This window comes from Rana temporaria, chromosome 4, assembly GCF_905171775.1.
Source record: "Rana temporaria chromosome 4, aRanTem1.1, whole genome shotgun sequence".
Classification (NCBI taxonomy): domain Eukaryota; kingdom Metazoa; phylum Chordata; class Amphibia; order Anura; family Ranidae; genus Rana; species Rana temporaria.
In genome coordinates this window covers 417,291,770-417,307,288 of record NC_053492.1, presented here as the reverse complement: position 1 = coordinate 417,307,288, position 15,519 = coordinate 417,291,770, and the positions used below count along the sequence as shown (strand labels likewise).

General features: G+C 41.1%; 1 protein-coding gene across 1 annotated transcript in view; it reads right to left on the bottom strand.

The window, feature by feature from the left end:
• Positions 1-203: 203 nt before the first annotated feature.
• The window catches only part of JAG1 (jagged canonical Notch ligand 1), an 80,121-nt gene continuing 64,805 nt past the window's right edge, over positions 204-15,519 (bottom strand). The window contains exons 18-26 of the mRNA XM_040351301.1: positions 15,065-15,181; positions 14,640-14,667; positions 12,544-12,629; positions 9,102-9,215; positions 7,465-7,574; positions 5,360-5,599; positions 3,842-3,973; positions 3,168-3,315; positions 204-1,893 (exon numbers count right to left, since the gene is read on the bottom strand). Coding sequence (XP_040207235.1) covers positions 1,436-1,893; positions 3,168-3,315; positions 3,842-3,973; positions 5,360-5,599; positions 7,465-7,574; positions 9,102-9,215; positions 12,544-12,629; positions 14,640-14,667; positions 15,065-15,181 — 1,433 coding nt within the window. The 3' untranslated portion in view covers positions 204-1,435. The remainder of the gene's footprint in view (positions 1,894-3,167; positions 3,316-3,841; positions 3,974-5,359; positions 5,600-7,464; positions 7,575-9,101; positions 9,216-12,543; positions 12,630-14,639; positions 14,668-15,064; positions 15,182-15,519) is intronic.

Here is a 15,519-nt window from a genome sequence, read left to right as displayed (position 1 = left end):
TGAAAAAAAAAAAAAACACAACAGTGGTCTCTGGACTTCTACTGTTCAAGTATTTAATAACTAGCTAAACAGTATACTTCCTAGTATCAGATTTAAAAAAAACAAAAAAATATATATCTACAAAGTGGTCCTTTACTACATTTCCAAGGTGAAGAAAGAAAAATAATATATATATAAAATAATCAGATTTTACAAAAACAAGATTGCGGAGTTAACTTCACACTAATTGACTTTTTTAATTATTATTTTTTTTACATGCACTCTCACAATTCTTGTACATGAAATAGCTCAACATGTTCCCTTGAACTGCCTTGTAGCAGAATACCTGCCAGTCACAGCGATATATATATTTTTTTCCATTTTTGATTTTTTTTATATCAAAGCCAAAAGCAGCAAAGTTCTAAACTTGTTGTTCTAAACTCTACCTCTGAAAACGGTTTCAGGTTGAATTTACAAAAAAGTTTTTTTTAAGTGATACTATATAAAGTTGTTTAACATTTGACATTGTACAAAACACAGCATCAAGGCAAGTGCGCCCCTCCTATTTTCTCTTTTTTTAAAAAATAAAACTATTCTTGAACACCGTAAATTTTGGCATACAGTTAACATGTAAAAAAAAAAAAAGAAACAAAATGAAAATAAAAAAAAATGAAGCCACAAGCTTACAAAGCTATCAAAAACCTTCAACTCTAAACAAATACATATAAATAAAAAGGAATGATATTTAAGGCTCTTGATTATTAAGTTAATAAATCAAATATACACGGTGATTAATAAAAAAAGGAATTATTTACAGGTCTATACAAAAAATGTCTACATGACAATTCTTCATTTTACCAGCAACAGCTGACAGTTTCGCCCGCCCCGCCCCTCCCCCATTCCAAACACAAAATACAATAAAAAAAATAAATAATAAATTTTTATGATAGTTGCTGTGGTTCCGAGCTACAAAGGCACTTTCAAATACAGAACTAGTTGTAAATTGCTATAAAAACAAAATATACAAAAAAAAAAAAAAAAAAAAATATACATAATAAATATAAATAAAAATGGAATTATTCTAAAGACTGAATAATTATGGTCACTTTTTGAAAATGTGGCGGAGAAAATAAAAATAAAAATGAAGAGCTAGCAAACTGGAAAGGCAATGCAGTTATCTTCTGGAGGGTCTCCATTGATGTTTTAACTGTGGCTGAATTTACATTAGGGCACTTTCGACTAGTTTTGCATAGATGTGAAATGCAGCACTTGGCATTCCAGCCAACCACAGCAACTATCTTTGCCAGTGTAAGCCAGCTTGTCAAAACTTAAATTAACATAGGGATTCTAAGTAAATAATAGCCTCAGACTCAAATATTACACAACAGTTTAAGAACTAGAGACTCCCGAGCCCTTAACAGCAAACACCAGCTCTGCATGGCAGCGCCTCCGTCCGCTATACAATGTACTCCATCCGGTTTAAACTCTGTGCTGTTTCTAAGTCTCTGTTGTCCTGTTTATTTGTCCAGTTTGGTTGTTTTGTGGGAGTGCTAATAGGTGGCTTTTCATCTCTGTCTACCAGCGTGTAGGCTGGCTGCTTGACGTATCTGCTTTTCTGCTGGTGCTTGTCCATGTCGTCTTCTTCCACTTCGGAGTTGTGTGTCCTTATTTTTGCAATTTTGGAATTTTTGTTTTCGTAGTCTTTAATGGGGACGCTGTTTGCTGCGTGTTTTTCGATGGGGTTTTTGATCTGGTTGAGCTGTTCCCGCACATTGTTTGTGGTGTTGTCCTCCGTGGCCGCGTGGCTTTGGCTAGTGTGCTTTCTCCGTTTCCTGATACACCAGTAAAATGCGGTTACCAGGCAACAAACCCAGGCCACTGTCAGTATGGAGCTCAGTAAGGGTACAAGGAAATCTGAAAAGGCAGCAGAAGCAGCAATTAGGATTTATGGTCACATATGTATATCAAGTCAACAACCAATATGACATCATAGATTGGCAGTTTGATGCACTACTTCACACCCCTCCCCCAATGTTCCCAACTACAGCTGATACCACCAACTGGGATACCTTCCGGATATACAGTAAAGTTACAATAATGCCTTCTTTCACTTGCCATTTAAAGCTTTGCACATGCCAATTGATCTATAATTTGTATACCCTTGTGCTACAGTGATACTTAATGTGGAACTAAACCTTGCTTTACTTTTCAGCCAAGGAAGCTGACCTCTTGGCCTTCCCATGGTGCTGCACACGATCAGTTATGAATCCAGACATTTAACGGTTTCAGTTGGTTGAAAGAACAAGCAACTGACAGTTTAGCTTTCCCAGCATGCTGGGACTAACTTTTTTTTGAAACAGTTAAATTGATGGTTTAGTTCCACTTTTGGCCCTCATAAGTATATCCACTATGCCCACTTTAAGCCCTCATAAGTATATCCATTATGCCCCCATACTGCTGTTACAAAAATGGGCTATACCAGGGATATGCAATTAGCGGACCTCCAGCTGTTGCAAAACTACAAGTCCCATCGTACCTTTGCTTCTGGGTGTCAGGCTTGTGGCTGTTAGAGTCTTCATATGCATCATGGGACTTGTAGTTTTGCAACAGCTGGAGGTCTGCTAATTGCATATCTCTGGGCTATACCATGGATAATAAATACGCAACTACAGCCAAAGTGATTATTTTCCCCACTATGAACAGAATGGGGAAGGATTGGGAGACCTGTCAAGGTCATATGGTTTGTGTCAGTTGCCCTACACCAAACTGTGTCCCCTGTCAAAAGGACAGGAAGTATGGGGAAGACCCTCAAACTAAAGCAGCCCATAGTTGAAGGAAACAAAAAAAAAAATCGCTTGATTCCCCCATCAATGTAGCCAGTGTTCTGCCGGTAAGGGGGCAGGGGAGCCTTCCCAGCCGGCAGAATGCAATGATTACAGCATCTATAGCCTCTGGCAGTAATCACAAGTAAAATTCAACAAGCTGGTTGTACCAAAGTCGATCAATGGATCAACTTGGGTACAATATGCCCGCCCATAGATTCAATCTTTCGGCTGGTCCCTGCTGAACCGGCCACACATCCTGTGCCATGCGTTATAAGAAAAGCATTTGAATGCAAACTGTTCCAACTCCTACCCACTCTCTCCAAAACTGAAAAATGTTATGCTTGTTAAGGCTACAAAGCTCACCTGTTCTGTTCTTGCTCTGTGTCTGTACTCGGACTTCTGCCACTGATGCGATGAAAGTGTTATTTCCATCTCGTTTGCTCACAAGGTCAATTATTTTTTCAATGATTTCTTGAACAGGATTCCTGCCATCTCGGTTTTCATCAGCAGACTGAAAGAAAAATCAAATTCTGATTAGTATAAATGCTTTAATATCCATTCCCTGATCTACCAATGGCTCAGACCTGGCATTATATCCATACCTACACCATTCAGATTTATCACACTCCCAATACCAGTGCCATGTATCAGAACCTGTTGTACATGGATTTTAAAATAACTGCACATTTTATCTTAGCCATGCAATCTACAGCTCATATGACTGGCTTGAAATGTAAAATACCCTGTTGTCTATATATTCCTTCATTTACTGCATAAAAACGACTTGGAAATAAAGCCTATAGGACCCTCCTTTGAGTGCTACCGTATTCTAATAGTTTGGTTACTGGGTATGTCCATTTAACATTTCAAAAAAAGTTTTATGCAATGGATCAATCCACCTCGATTATGTCCTGATTTGTATTTTGTACAGAGTTAGAACATCATTGAAGCAACTGTCCAGGAACCAATAAAAAGGTTTATATTTCCAGCTTATGGTATGTGAATGCTTTTTCCCCCAATGTGTGAACTGTACTTACTATAGTCACGTGGATCTCATTGTTTGCTAAAGGAGATGGCTCGCAGGTTATGTAGATGGAATATTCAGCTGTAGCATTCTTCAAGATGTTCAGATTCCTCAGTTCATTGCAAATGCTCTCTGTAGTGAGGCCCTGATCACACAAAAAAGGCAAATTAGGTTTTATTTTTAGAAACACAGCCTCAAAATACTACCCCATGCATCAGAAAAATGTACCCAAAGCCGAAATACCTTTGGGCTTCATTTATTTAATGCAAAGAAAAGTGGCAGGCAATCACAGAAGTTGTGTGAGCTTCATCAACCAACAAAAAACTAACACTGCACACAACTGGCCACTGGTTTCTTGGCCGCCTGCTTTTTTTAAATTGTATTATGCAACATAGAAGTAAGTGGAGCTTAGAACTTGTCTGGATGTTCACAATGACGTGCCCAGAAAATTGAAAAAAATAAATAAAATGAGTGAGCCTGCCCAAACACTGATATTTAAATTACTGGGCTGTATTGTTTGGTCTTTCGGGTGTCCAGTTGGAAGCTCTGACCTGCCATAGGTTTGTTCACGTCTACCATGGAGACACTCATGCTGCATGGCTAAGAAAAAAAAAAAGTTGGTACTCTAAGGAAACGAGTAGGTGCAGGATGAAAAGAAAAACTTCCATCTCAACCGACAAGTTTTTGGAGCACTCTGTAGCCTGCATGCCCAATGGGCATTTCATACAAGCCCCATTCAGGTCTGATCTCTTTATAGTATGTGACCAGGCCAACTTAAAGTAAGGCAGGAGTTATGCAATTTTCTTTCCGTCAACCACGCACTGAAGGAAAGACAATTGCCCCCCCCGTCAACAGTCTGGGTTGATGCAGGAATCTCTCCTACGGAGCTATAGTATTCTGATAGCGGGAGGTTTCCTAGCTGCCAGAATGTAAATATCACAACCAGCAGCTATAGCTGCCAGCCAAAAAAAAAAAAAAAGCGGACAGGATGGTTATATGGCAGTTGATCAATAGACCGACTTCCATGCAACCAGCCTGCTTATACATGGATTGACATTTGTCTGGTTCAACAGCAACCATCTGAATTTTGAAAAAAAAAAAAGAATCAGTGCACATACCTTTTCTGAAGCCGATCTGACCTTTAGTGGCGGAAGCTCTGCAGAGGACACGGCTGACAACAGCTGTGACATTAATGGAAAGGGACGTCACCCATAGACTTTCTATGCAGCTTCCGTTTACAGACGTGTACTCTGCACCCACCTCCACATCGAAGCTGCGGCTGACAGCTCAGTGTGAGATCAGAGCTTCCGCCGCTGGAGGTTGGGTCTAAGCGCCTTCTAAAAAGATATGTATACGGATTTTTTTCTTTTCGGGGCTAGAGAGGTTAGTGTTAGAATGTTGGTGCTATAGATGCAGGGATTTTAGATTTAGCATAGACTTCCACTTCAAGTATGAAGCCCAATGCAAACTAGCTTATCTAAAAAGATTTAAACAGTACTCCTTCAAAAGCTTCAAGTCCATCTTCACTCACCGGTGACATCATCTCTTTGTTGAAGGTGAACGTGATGTTTGCGCAACTGTTGTCTTGATAACTGGCGTTAGCGTTACATTTTGTCTTCAACGGAGGCTGATTGGACGGCCAGCATTCACCCGCTCCAGTGCAGGGAGGAACGAAGCAGTGGTCGTCTTTAATGGGAACACAAGACTGTCCAGGAGGGCATTCATTGCGACTTTTAAGGTTTAAGTCACAGCGCTGCGGGCCACACCACACCTACAAATGAAACAACAAAAGTCTATAACTGAAAGCCCACTACGCATTATGCTATACTTTTTTTTTGCTCAAGAGACATTTAATTGAGTTTATAACAACCTGCAATGCTATAAATATAGGTTGCCTTCTATTTAAAAGCTGCTTATAAACATTCACTGAAGTCTGTGCAAAAGTCTGCTACAACTTGAGATATTTGGCAACGTATTTACAGTGGCTACAGCTGAGCGCCAACCTTTGTTCTGTGCTGTCATCAGCCAGGCTGAGGAGGGGCTACCCGTAACGCATTACTAGCAGGAAGTTACCCGGGAGTAGGAAAATCTCTGCACTGCAGAACTAACTTTCTAAGCCATAACAACCAATTTAAGCTCCTGCAATTCCCCCCCCCCCCCCAAATTTCCTTGTACTGAAAGTTACATTGTGGATGAAGATATTAAACTTGAACATTTACAAATTTAAAATTAGAATGAATAATCAATTTAAAACAAACATCACTTTCCACTGGTCCAATTGCACCAACCCCTGAAGAACATTGCCACAGATAATGGCATTTGATAGTCTATTAAAAGCATTGAGGAGTGCAGCAACATTAACCACTTGCCGACCACCACCTGTACACATACGTCGGCAGAATGGCACAGCTGCGCAAAGCAACGTACCTGTACGTTGCTTTGAATTTGCTGCCATGCGCTCCGTGAGCCTGCCCGTGGGTCCTGCGAACTCGATGTCCACCAGGTGCCCGCAATTGTCTTACGGAGAAAGCAGAACAGGGAGATGCCCATGTAAACAAGGCGTTTCCCTGTTCTGCCTAGTGACAGGACAGCGATCTGCTCCCCATCAGGAGCAGTGATCACTGTTGTGTCACTTGTAGTCCAGCCCCTTCCTTAGAATCACTCCTTAGGACACTTAACCCCTTCATCGCCGCCTAGTGTTTAACCCCTTCCCTGCCAGTGTAATTTACACAGTAATCAGTGCATTTTTATAGCACTGATCCCTGTATAAATGACAATGGTCACAAAATAGTGTCAAAAGCGTCCGCCATAATGTCTCAGTCCCATTACTGAAAAAAAAAAAATGCCACAAAACTACCCCCTAATTTGTAGACACTAATTTTTGCGCAAATCAATCAATATACGTTTATTGCGAATTGTTTTAGCAAAAATATGTATAAGAATACATATCAGCCTTAAACTGAGGAAAAACTTTTTTTTTTTTTAATGTGGGATATTTATTATAGCAAAAAAGTAAAAAAAGAGTGTTTTTTCTTTTCAAAATTGTCGCTTTTTTTGTAGCGCAAAAAATAAAAAACTGCAGGAGGTGATCAAATACCACAAAAAAAAGCTCTCTGAAAAAAAATTAAAAAAAAAACACGTCAATTTTGTTTGGGTGCAACTGTCAGTTAAAGCAATGCAGTGCCAAATCGCAAAAAGTCCTCTGGTCAGGAAGAGGGTCAATTCTTCCAGGGCTGAAGTGGTTAAGCAGCCAGGTGTTTCCATGTCAAATCTGTATATGGTAGATTGATTGCTACAGATAGTTGGTTTACTTTAGTAAGCCTGTAAATATACAGCCCACTAGTTGCATCACGTGGTCACACAGTAAAGTCTTGGAACAGCTTGTATGGAAAGTCAGGTACAGCATAAGAGATAGCATACTGTTCCTATACAAATCAGAAGTGTGCACGGTGCATGACGTGTGCCGCCTTATCATCCTGTACGCATCCTGTCCTTAAACAGTGATGACAGCCCTTTTCTGTACAATGCCTGAATTTGAAAGCAAAACACTTAATCATTTTAGACTGTGCTCGAAACTCGTTAGGCTTTCAAGGATCTTGCTCTTCACGCTGTATGACATTAAAATAAGGAGCTTACCTTGGAGCAGGCAACCTTTCCATTGAGACATTGACACGCGTTGCAGTCATCATCCCATTTGGCTCCATCTGGTGTAGCATGTCCATTAATTAGACAAGACTTTCCAGTAACTGCAAAAATAGTAGTGTGAGATTAGGCCTTTATAATCAAGAACTAGCAGAAATGTTCTGGGACAAGAAGTTTCAGTGTCACTTTCAGGTAAACCCACTGGTATAAAAGTCAATGATTACAGAACAATGGTGCTTTAAAGTGCTTGTAAACTTCAGACAGGAAATATGAACAAAGCATAACCTTCTATAGCTTGTGCTTGTCTCAATCCAGAGCAGCAAGTGTAATTGTCTATCTGTTGCTTCATTCCTCTGCTATAAGCAGGAGTAACTTCTGACAAGTTTTCCTGACACCAAGCAAAAAAAACATTGACGGGGAGGGCACAGTCTGATTGACCGCTTCTGTTCTGGAGTGCCATGTGAAGGGGGATGTGTCCCTTCCCTCCAATTAGCTTTCAGAGTTTAGACAGAGCAGAGAGGGGGTTAAAAACCTCTACCAGGTTATATTTGTCACACGTGTCCCATCCCATTGGGGAAGTTTCATTTGACTTCCTGACACAAATTAGGAAATTAACCAAGTTGTCAGAAGAACAGTTGCCCAAGTTGTGACAAATTTATGTTAAAGTGGAGGTTCACCCAAAAACCTTTTTTTTTTTTTTAACATTAGATTGAGGCTCGTTTTGTCAAGGGGAATCGGGTGTTTTTTTTTACAATCGAAGCAGTACTTACCGTTTTAGAGATACATCTTCTCCGCCGCTTCCGGGTATGGGCTGCAGGACTGGGCGTTCCTATTTGATTGACAGTCTTTCGACGGTCGCATACATCGCGTCACGATTTTAAAGTAGCCGTACGTCGGTGCGCAAGCGCCGTATAGAGCCGCACCGACGTTCGGCTTCTTTCGGCTACTCGTGACGCGATGTATGCGACCGTCGGAAGCCTGTCAAACAGGAACGCCCTGTCCCGAAGACCATACCGGGAAGCGGCGGAGAAGATCTCTCTCTAAAACAGTAAGTACTGCTTCGATTAAAAAAAAAACAAAAAAAACGATTCCCCTTGACAAAACGAGCCTCAATCTAATGTTAAAAACATTTTTTTGGGTGAACTCCCGCTTTAAAGTATAACTAAACGCTAAATTATTTTTGAATACAGTCTAGAGGGATTTGAACCCCCCGTCAGTTTTTATTGCCAACTCTAATGCCGTTGATCCACTCCATTTGTCCTGTATATCATTAAACGTAAACAGAAAATTCTAAATTTTGGGACTCCCTTATTTGCAGGGATTTTCTTTCACTTCCTGTTTGGCTATGAGACAGGAAGTGAAATCTCTGAAAATGGGACACAGATAGCAAAAAAATAAAAAAATCTGACAGGGGTTATAACTCTTCCTTACTTTATCCAAAGTACAGTTCTACTTTAAAGAGTCACAGACATTTTGTAGGCCGAGCCAATATTTAGACTACCAGGCATCAACTATCTCAAGGTCATAGCAAATTCTACAACCATTTCAGCACTATACATTGACTTTAGAATGAACACAGAATTTGAACAGCTGCTATAAGTGCTATAATGACAAGTTGCAGCTGGAAGTACCTTCTTGACACTTTGGACCACTATGGCCAGGTGGACAGATGCAACGGTAGCTGTTAATTTCATCTACACATGTCGCTCCATAAGGACACGGTGAGGACTGGCACTCATTAATATCTAAGTAGTAAAAGAAGACAAACAAAATGGTAAATGCAATGTCTGATCAAAATTAGGAATTCCAAAACATTTTCCTTTCACAGGGCCTATAAAAATCAGGGACTCTATCCAGCTGCCACTGGCCATCAGCCACTTATTAGACAAGCATGCTGGAAAAGCTGCCTAGTTCTGTATCACATTGCCTTAATTTGTGTTGTCGGTCATGTGGTACTTCGACATTAAATAACCCTTGTAACAGGTAAAAGGCAATATGATAAGAAAATCGACTAAAAGAAACAAGGAACGACATGCACATATTCAACATTTAGGAGCAAAACCCAATACCTATATAAAACCACATTTAAAAACGGGGAAATGTTCTGGTTGGCCATAGCACTTTAGAATCCTCATCTCAGTTTTAGCGGCTGACTGACAACTGAAGCGAATTGGTTGTACAAGTAAAAAAAAAAAAAAGAAAGGCTGGTCACATGGAATTAACCTTCTTTAAAGCGGAGGTTCACCCTCAAAATGAAGTTTTCAGCATTGCTAGCTTTAACCCCATTTACGGATGATAGCGTGTCGCTATAGTGACGTGCAGGCCATCTCAAATAGCTAGGCGCTGTAGTCTCGCACTAGCTAGGCTGTCATGTGACGCGGGAATCGGGTCACATGACTCGCAAAGCGCATCATATGATGGAGGGCGGGCAGATACATCTTCCCCTATTATAATTATCACAGCGGGGCGTGTCCTTTTCAGGACGCCGCCGGCCGTTGTGATAGCAACTCTGCAGTGTTGACGGCGCGGCTCGCCGTCGACACTGCGAATGCGCGAGATTACGCGGTGAATGCTGGGAGATCAGCATTCGCCACATCCCGGAAGAAAGAACAGGAGGGCTTCAGAGTGCCCAAAATTAAGATGGCAATGTCCATCACTATATTTTATAAAATATTCTTTTATGGGAAAAGAGGATCCTGGCGGCTGCTAAAACGGGACATGTGAGTAAAAGAAATACTATAGTAAAAGCAGCAGATTAGTGTTTAAAAAACAAAAAAAACGGTATTCCCACAGAACCTCTGCTTTAATAAAGGGTGCCAATGCAGTATTTCAAAGCAACCAACCCAGATTAATCTTGTACAGACCTGACTTCTGGTGGCCATACAACCCATTTTTTTTTAATCTGATCAAAATGATCTGTCGTATACAGTGCATCATAGTTATGAGAATAACAAAAAAAAAAATTAATGATAGAGAGAATATATATATATATATATATATATATATATATATATATATATATATATATATATATATATATATATATATATACACACACACACACACACACACACACACACTAGCTAACATGTTCACACAGGTTAAATAGATCTGCATCTCAGTTTCTAGTGAAATTAGCGTTACGCCGAACGATGGCACCCTCAAACTTTCACCAACTTTCCCTTAGAAACCCAATCTCTCCCTATGTGTAAACACAGGCAAGCTTCCATTCTTGGAAGAGCCAGCAGTGAGCATGCAGCTCTCTGCCTTTCACATCCAGGCTGCGAGGAGGAGAGATGGAGCCATCCATATGCCAGCTAGACCCCACTTGGCTGCCAGCCAAATCCAAGTAGGCCTATTCATGAGTGTGTGTGAAAGGTTCCCAGCTGTATTATCACTAGCATGGCTTTCTACATGGAATCTGGTGTGAAATCTACAGCGTTAACATTTATGACAGAACACCATATCAAAATGAAGGGACTGGAGAATACCACTTTAGACGGAAATTACAGTTTAGATCTTCCCAAGGTATAATTACGCAAAATATATTGCCGTGATTTAATGGCCTGGTTTATACAGCAGACTGGAACAATTGTAATTTTTTTCACCAAAACCCACAGAAGCGAACACTAAAATCAAAATGGATTATACAATATTTATGATACAACACTTCATGTAGGAGTGGGCCTTGTGAGAACTGTCTGTAGGGATCAGCGCAACAAGTTAGATTTTTTATATTGTCTAACTGGGATGAGAAACATGAAAAGGAAAATTTGATAGGCTGCTATAGGCGACATAAAAAAAATTTCTTTCAACTTTCACAGATTAGACCAACTGACATAAGTGGTCTTTAAAAATCAAAGTCTAAGCGACAAATTGATGCAGGTGAAAACAAGCCTGTTTACACAGGCCCCAACATTATCTAGCCCGGCTGAAGACATTCTGAGGTGTTGCCTTATAGACACCTGGCTGGTAATGGTCAATTTAAAATGTCAGGCCTAGATTCAGGTACGGCCGATCTACGTTGTGCGGGCTTAGCGTACCGTATTTATGCTACGCTGCCACAACTTAGAGCGGCAAGTGCTGTATTCACAAAGCACTTGCCTCCTAAGTTACGGTAGCGTAAATGGGCCGGCGTAAGAGCGCGTAATTCAAAGTAGGCTGTAAGGGGCGTGTTGTATTTAAATGAGGCTTGACCCCATGTAGATGCATGGCCGAACGAACGGCGCATGCGCACGCATGCTCAGTATCACGTCGTATTTACGCCCAAAAATACGTTGGCTCAATTCCTGTGACGTAAACGTAATTTACGCACAGCCCTATTCGCGTACGACTTATGCAAACGACGTAAAAAGATACGCTTGTTCCGACGTCCATACTTTGCATGGGATGCGCCACCTAGAGACCAGCTTTATCTTTACGCCGGCGTATCAACAACGTAAACGGCGTAACTAATTGCGACGGGCGCACGTACGTTCGTGAATCGGCTTATCTAGTCATTTGCATATTCTACGCCGAACTCAACGGAAGCGCCACCTAGCGGCCAGCATAAATATGCACCCTAAGATACGACGGCGTAGGAGACTTACGCCGCTCGTATCTTAGCCTAATTTAAGCGTATCTGGTTTCCAGAATACGCTTAAATGTACGACGGCGCAGAATCGGACTTACGACGTAAGTCTCTGAAAATCTGGCTATCAGTCTATAGATGAAGGCCACTTAACCTTATTTTATGAGGATCTGTCACCCCCTACACCAGTGGTTTTCAACTCCTGTCCTCAGGACTCATTAACAGGCCAGGTTTACAAGATAACTGTTGAGAAGTACTGCCCTTTATAGTAGAATTCCATGAACAAGAATTTCTTATAACCAAGCTATTTCACCTCCAGGTACCAACACCCCAGTTCCCAGGAAGAGTTAATCAACATGGTCTTCAATTTAAAAAAACTTAGCGAGACCCGAATACATTAAAACACAATAGCTCTGAGTATTCCATTAACCCAACATTGTCACCGTCGGCAACAAACCTTTGTGGGTGCGATTTTCTCTTCAATACGCAACAGCAATACTTACTTATTCTACAGTCTGGACCGGCAAATCCGGGTGCACATTCGCATCGATACCAGTTGTCCCCATCGACACATGTTCCACTGTTGTAGCTGGAAAAAAATAAATCATCATTTAATAAACGTGTCAAAACCAAAAATGGTTACATGATTTTAAACTGCAACTTGCATTTTTCCTTTTAAGCAGACATTAATATTGTGTTCGGAACGTGAAAATTTAAGAATGCGACAAGATAATTGGCACTCTTTACAGAAATTGTTAGGCTGCCTGTATAGCAGTCCATGCTTGTCTGGCTTTAAAATTACAGTTATTACACATCTACAAATTAAAATATTATAAAGAATGCCAACAGCAGGAATGAAGGTTCTGCACAGAGCATTTAAATACATGCTTTAAAGTGGAAGTAAACCCTCTGATCATTTTCAGCCAAGGAAGCTACCATCTTGGCCTCTGTTTAATCTTCAACTGCCATGGTGTTAAACATGTGACCAGTTAGGACACCAGCCATTGGATGGTTTGACAGATTGAGAGCACATCGTTAGAACTCCCGGCATGTACCAGGAATGCAACTTTTTTTGAAACTGTTAAATTGATGGGTTTACTTCGGCTTTAAAAATGCACTGCAGCTTTTATATGAACATTGGTACAATTTGCTAAATAAAAAACGCTAAATGTATATTTTGTAAATTATAAATGTGTAATGCATAGTAACCTATAGCAACAGAATCACTTCAGTACAACAGACTACTGAAATCTGAAAATTCTGGCCTCTATTGTCAACCCCAAGTGATTCGGTCTACAGTTATTTAAGGATTAATCCATTCAAAACAGTTTTTACACCATGATATAAGAAGGTGGTTTCTTGGACATCACAAGGGAGATTCCCCATCACAGGACAGTCTAAGTTCTATCCCCTCCAAGGGTGCCGCCATTACAAATCCAAGCAACGGGCCCCAGTCCACTTGTTCGGGCACATAAACCCGGAGGAGGCCCTAGACTGTCCTATAATTCCTTCCATTCCATTTATGATTTTGAGTTGCAATACTTCTGAACATGTCCTCTGGCCTCAGGGATAAAATATTTTAAGACACCTTATTAAGCCGAGGAAGCTCTCGTTAATCTAATCGTGTCTATCTCTACTCAATTTAGCCCCCAGTTTTTTTTTTTTTTTTTCTAACGTGGCAGGTTTTACTCTCCCTACAGAAGAAAAAAAAACAAACACATGCATAATTTAAAGGGATACTAAAGTCATGCCTCCTCTGTGCAGCTCGTTTTGCACAGAGTGGCCCCGATGCTCGTCCTCTAGGGTCCCTCGGCGGCTGTCTCGGCTCCTCCCTGCATCAATTATCCCCCTAGGAAGTGCTTTCCCAAGGGGTTACCTTGCGGGCGCGCTCCTAAATCCTGTATTCTGTGCCCATAGACGACAACTACAAGACTCAGCCCCCCTCATCATTGGAGTTGATTGACAGCAACGCAAGCCAATGGCTGCGCTGCTATCAATCTATCCAATGAAGATCCAAGAAGCCTGGGCCAAGAAGCCAGCATGTTCTCGATGCAGGACTTTCGAGGGCTCGGGTAGGTAAATGGGGGGGGGGGCCTGTAAACATCGGATGTTTTTTTCACCTTAATACATCCTATGCAAAAAAACACGGAAAGCTTTACAACCCCTTTAAGCTGGGAACCCGGAGTGCTGAGACTGTACATCTGATGCCGGCACCTGCTTGCATCCACGTGAATCTGAAAGATCACTTTCGGCTATACTTGGCCTTTAAAAAAGGGAACTTTAAAGCAAAGGAAGGTACCCTTGTGGATTTTGAGTGTGAAAGCTCCACATGTGTCACCTTTAAGTCTATTTAATTACCATGTATGCCATGGACCAGAGAGAGAAAAAAAGGGTATACAGCCAATCAAGCATCAGGATACTCTATACACGTTTGTGATCAGTGAAGAATAAAGACGTAGCTGCATGTCAGCATTTGAAGTGTCCTGGCAAGTTCCCTCCAAGCACCTCCGACACTCATCACCTCCAATTATCATCCAGATGTATAAATGACATGGGAATATCTTAATAGTGTTTGTGGCGGTGGGTTTGTTTTACTTACCATGGATGTGGGTTGCAGTCGTTGGTATCTGCAAACACAAATCAGAAGCACAAATTAAAAAATATATAGGGCCTGTGGATTGTAATTAAAATCAAACTGCATACATAAAAGTGCAAACACAGGAAGACCTCTTGTATAAAGGAAGGGGGGCAGACTGGATGAAAGTGAGGGGAAGCAGGCGTGCTGTTGGCTGAGAATGCAGGAAAACATGGGGGCAACATCTGTCTCTGGTTATCTCATCCGAAACTTTCTCATGACCAAGTTCAGCCCTCTGTTACTTAACGTTACAGCAAAACATGATTCAGGTGATGCTGAAGTCCATATCAAATGCTTCCCCACTTCTGCTTTGAATTAAAAAAGGTACAGGGGGTGGCAGGATGAGCTAATTGTCCCCCTTCCAGCAAAAGCTCAGTAAGCAGACTTACTCTGAAAGCATGTTGGGCCTTCCCAGCCTTCTTTGCAGACGCAAGTGAAAGAGTCCCCGCGGACAACACAAGTTCCACCGTTGAAGCAAGGACTTGGCAAACAGCTGCTGTTTCTTGCTATGAGGAAAACAATATAAAAAGAAAGTATAAGAGCCGAGAGGGGAACGGGACAGCCAGGAAAGAAAACAGCCCAATTCTATTCTCAATATACTACTCCTGTAATGAAGTGCTTGCTTTTAATATAACACAACCCAAGGATGTGTTTAACTTTGAGCATCACTATCAATATCCTATTAAGAAACAAATTTATAAGATATACACATAGAACAAAGGACTCAATCCATTTCATCAGTTTTGGGTGGGGAGGACTGGAGGAAATTTCCCAACCGTTTTGCAAGGCTGATATTTTTATTATATTTATACCCACCTGGGGAAGATGACCCCAAGTGCTCATG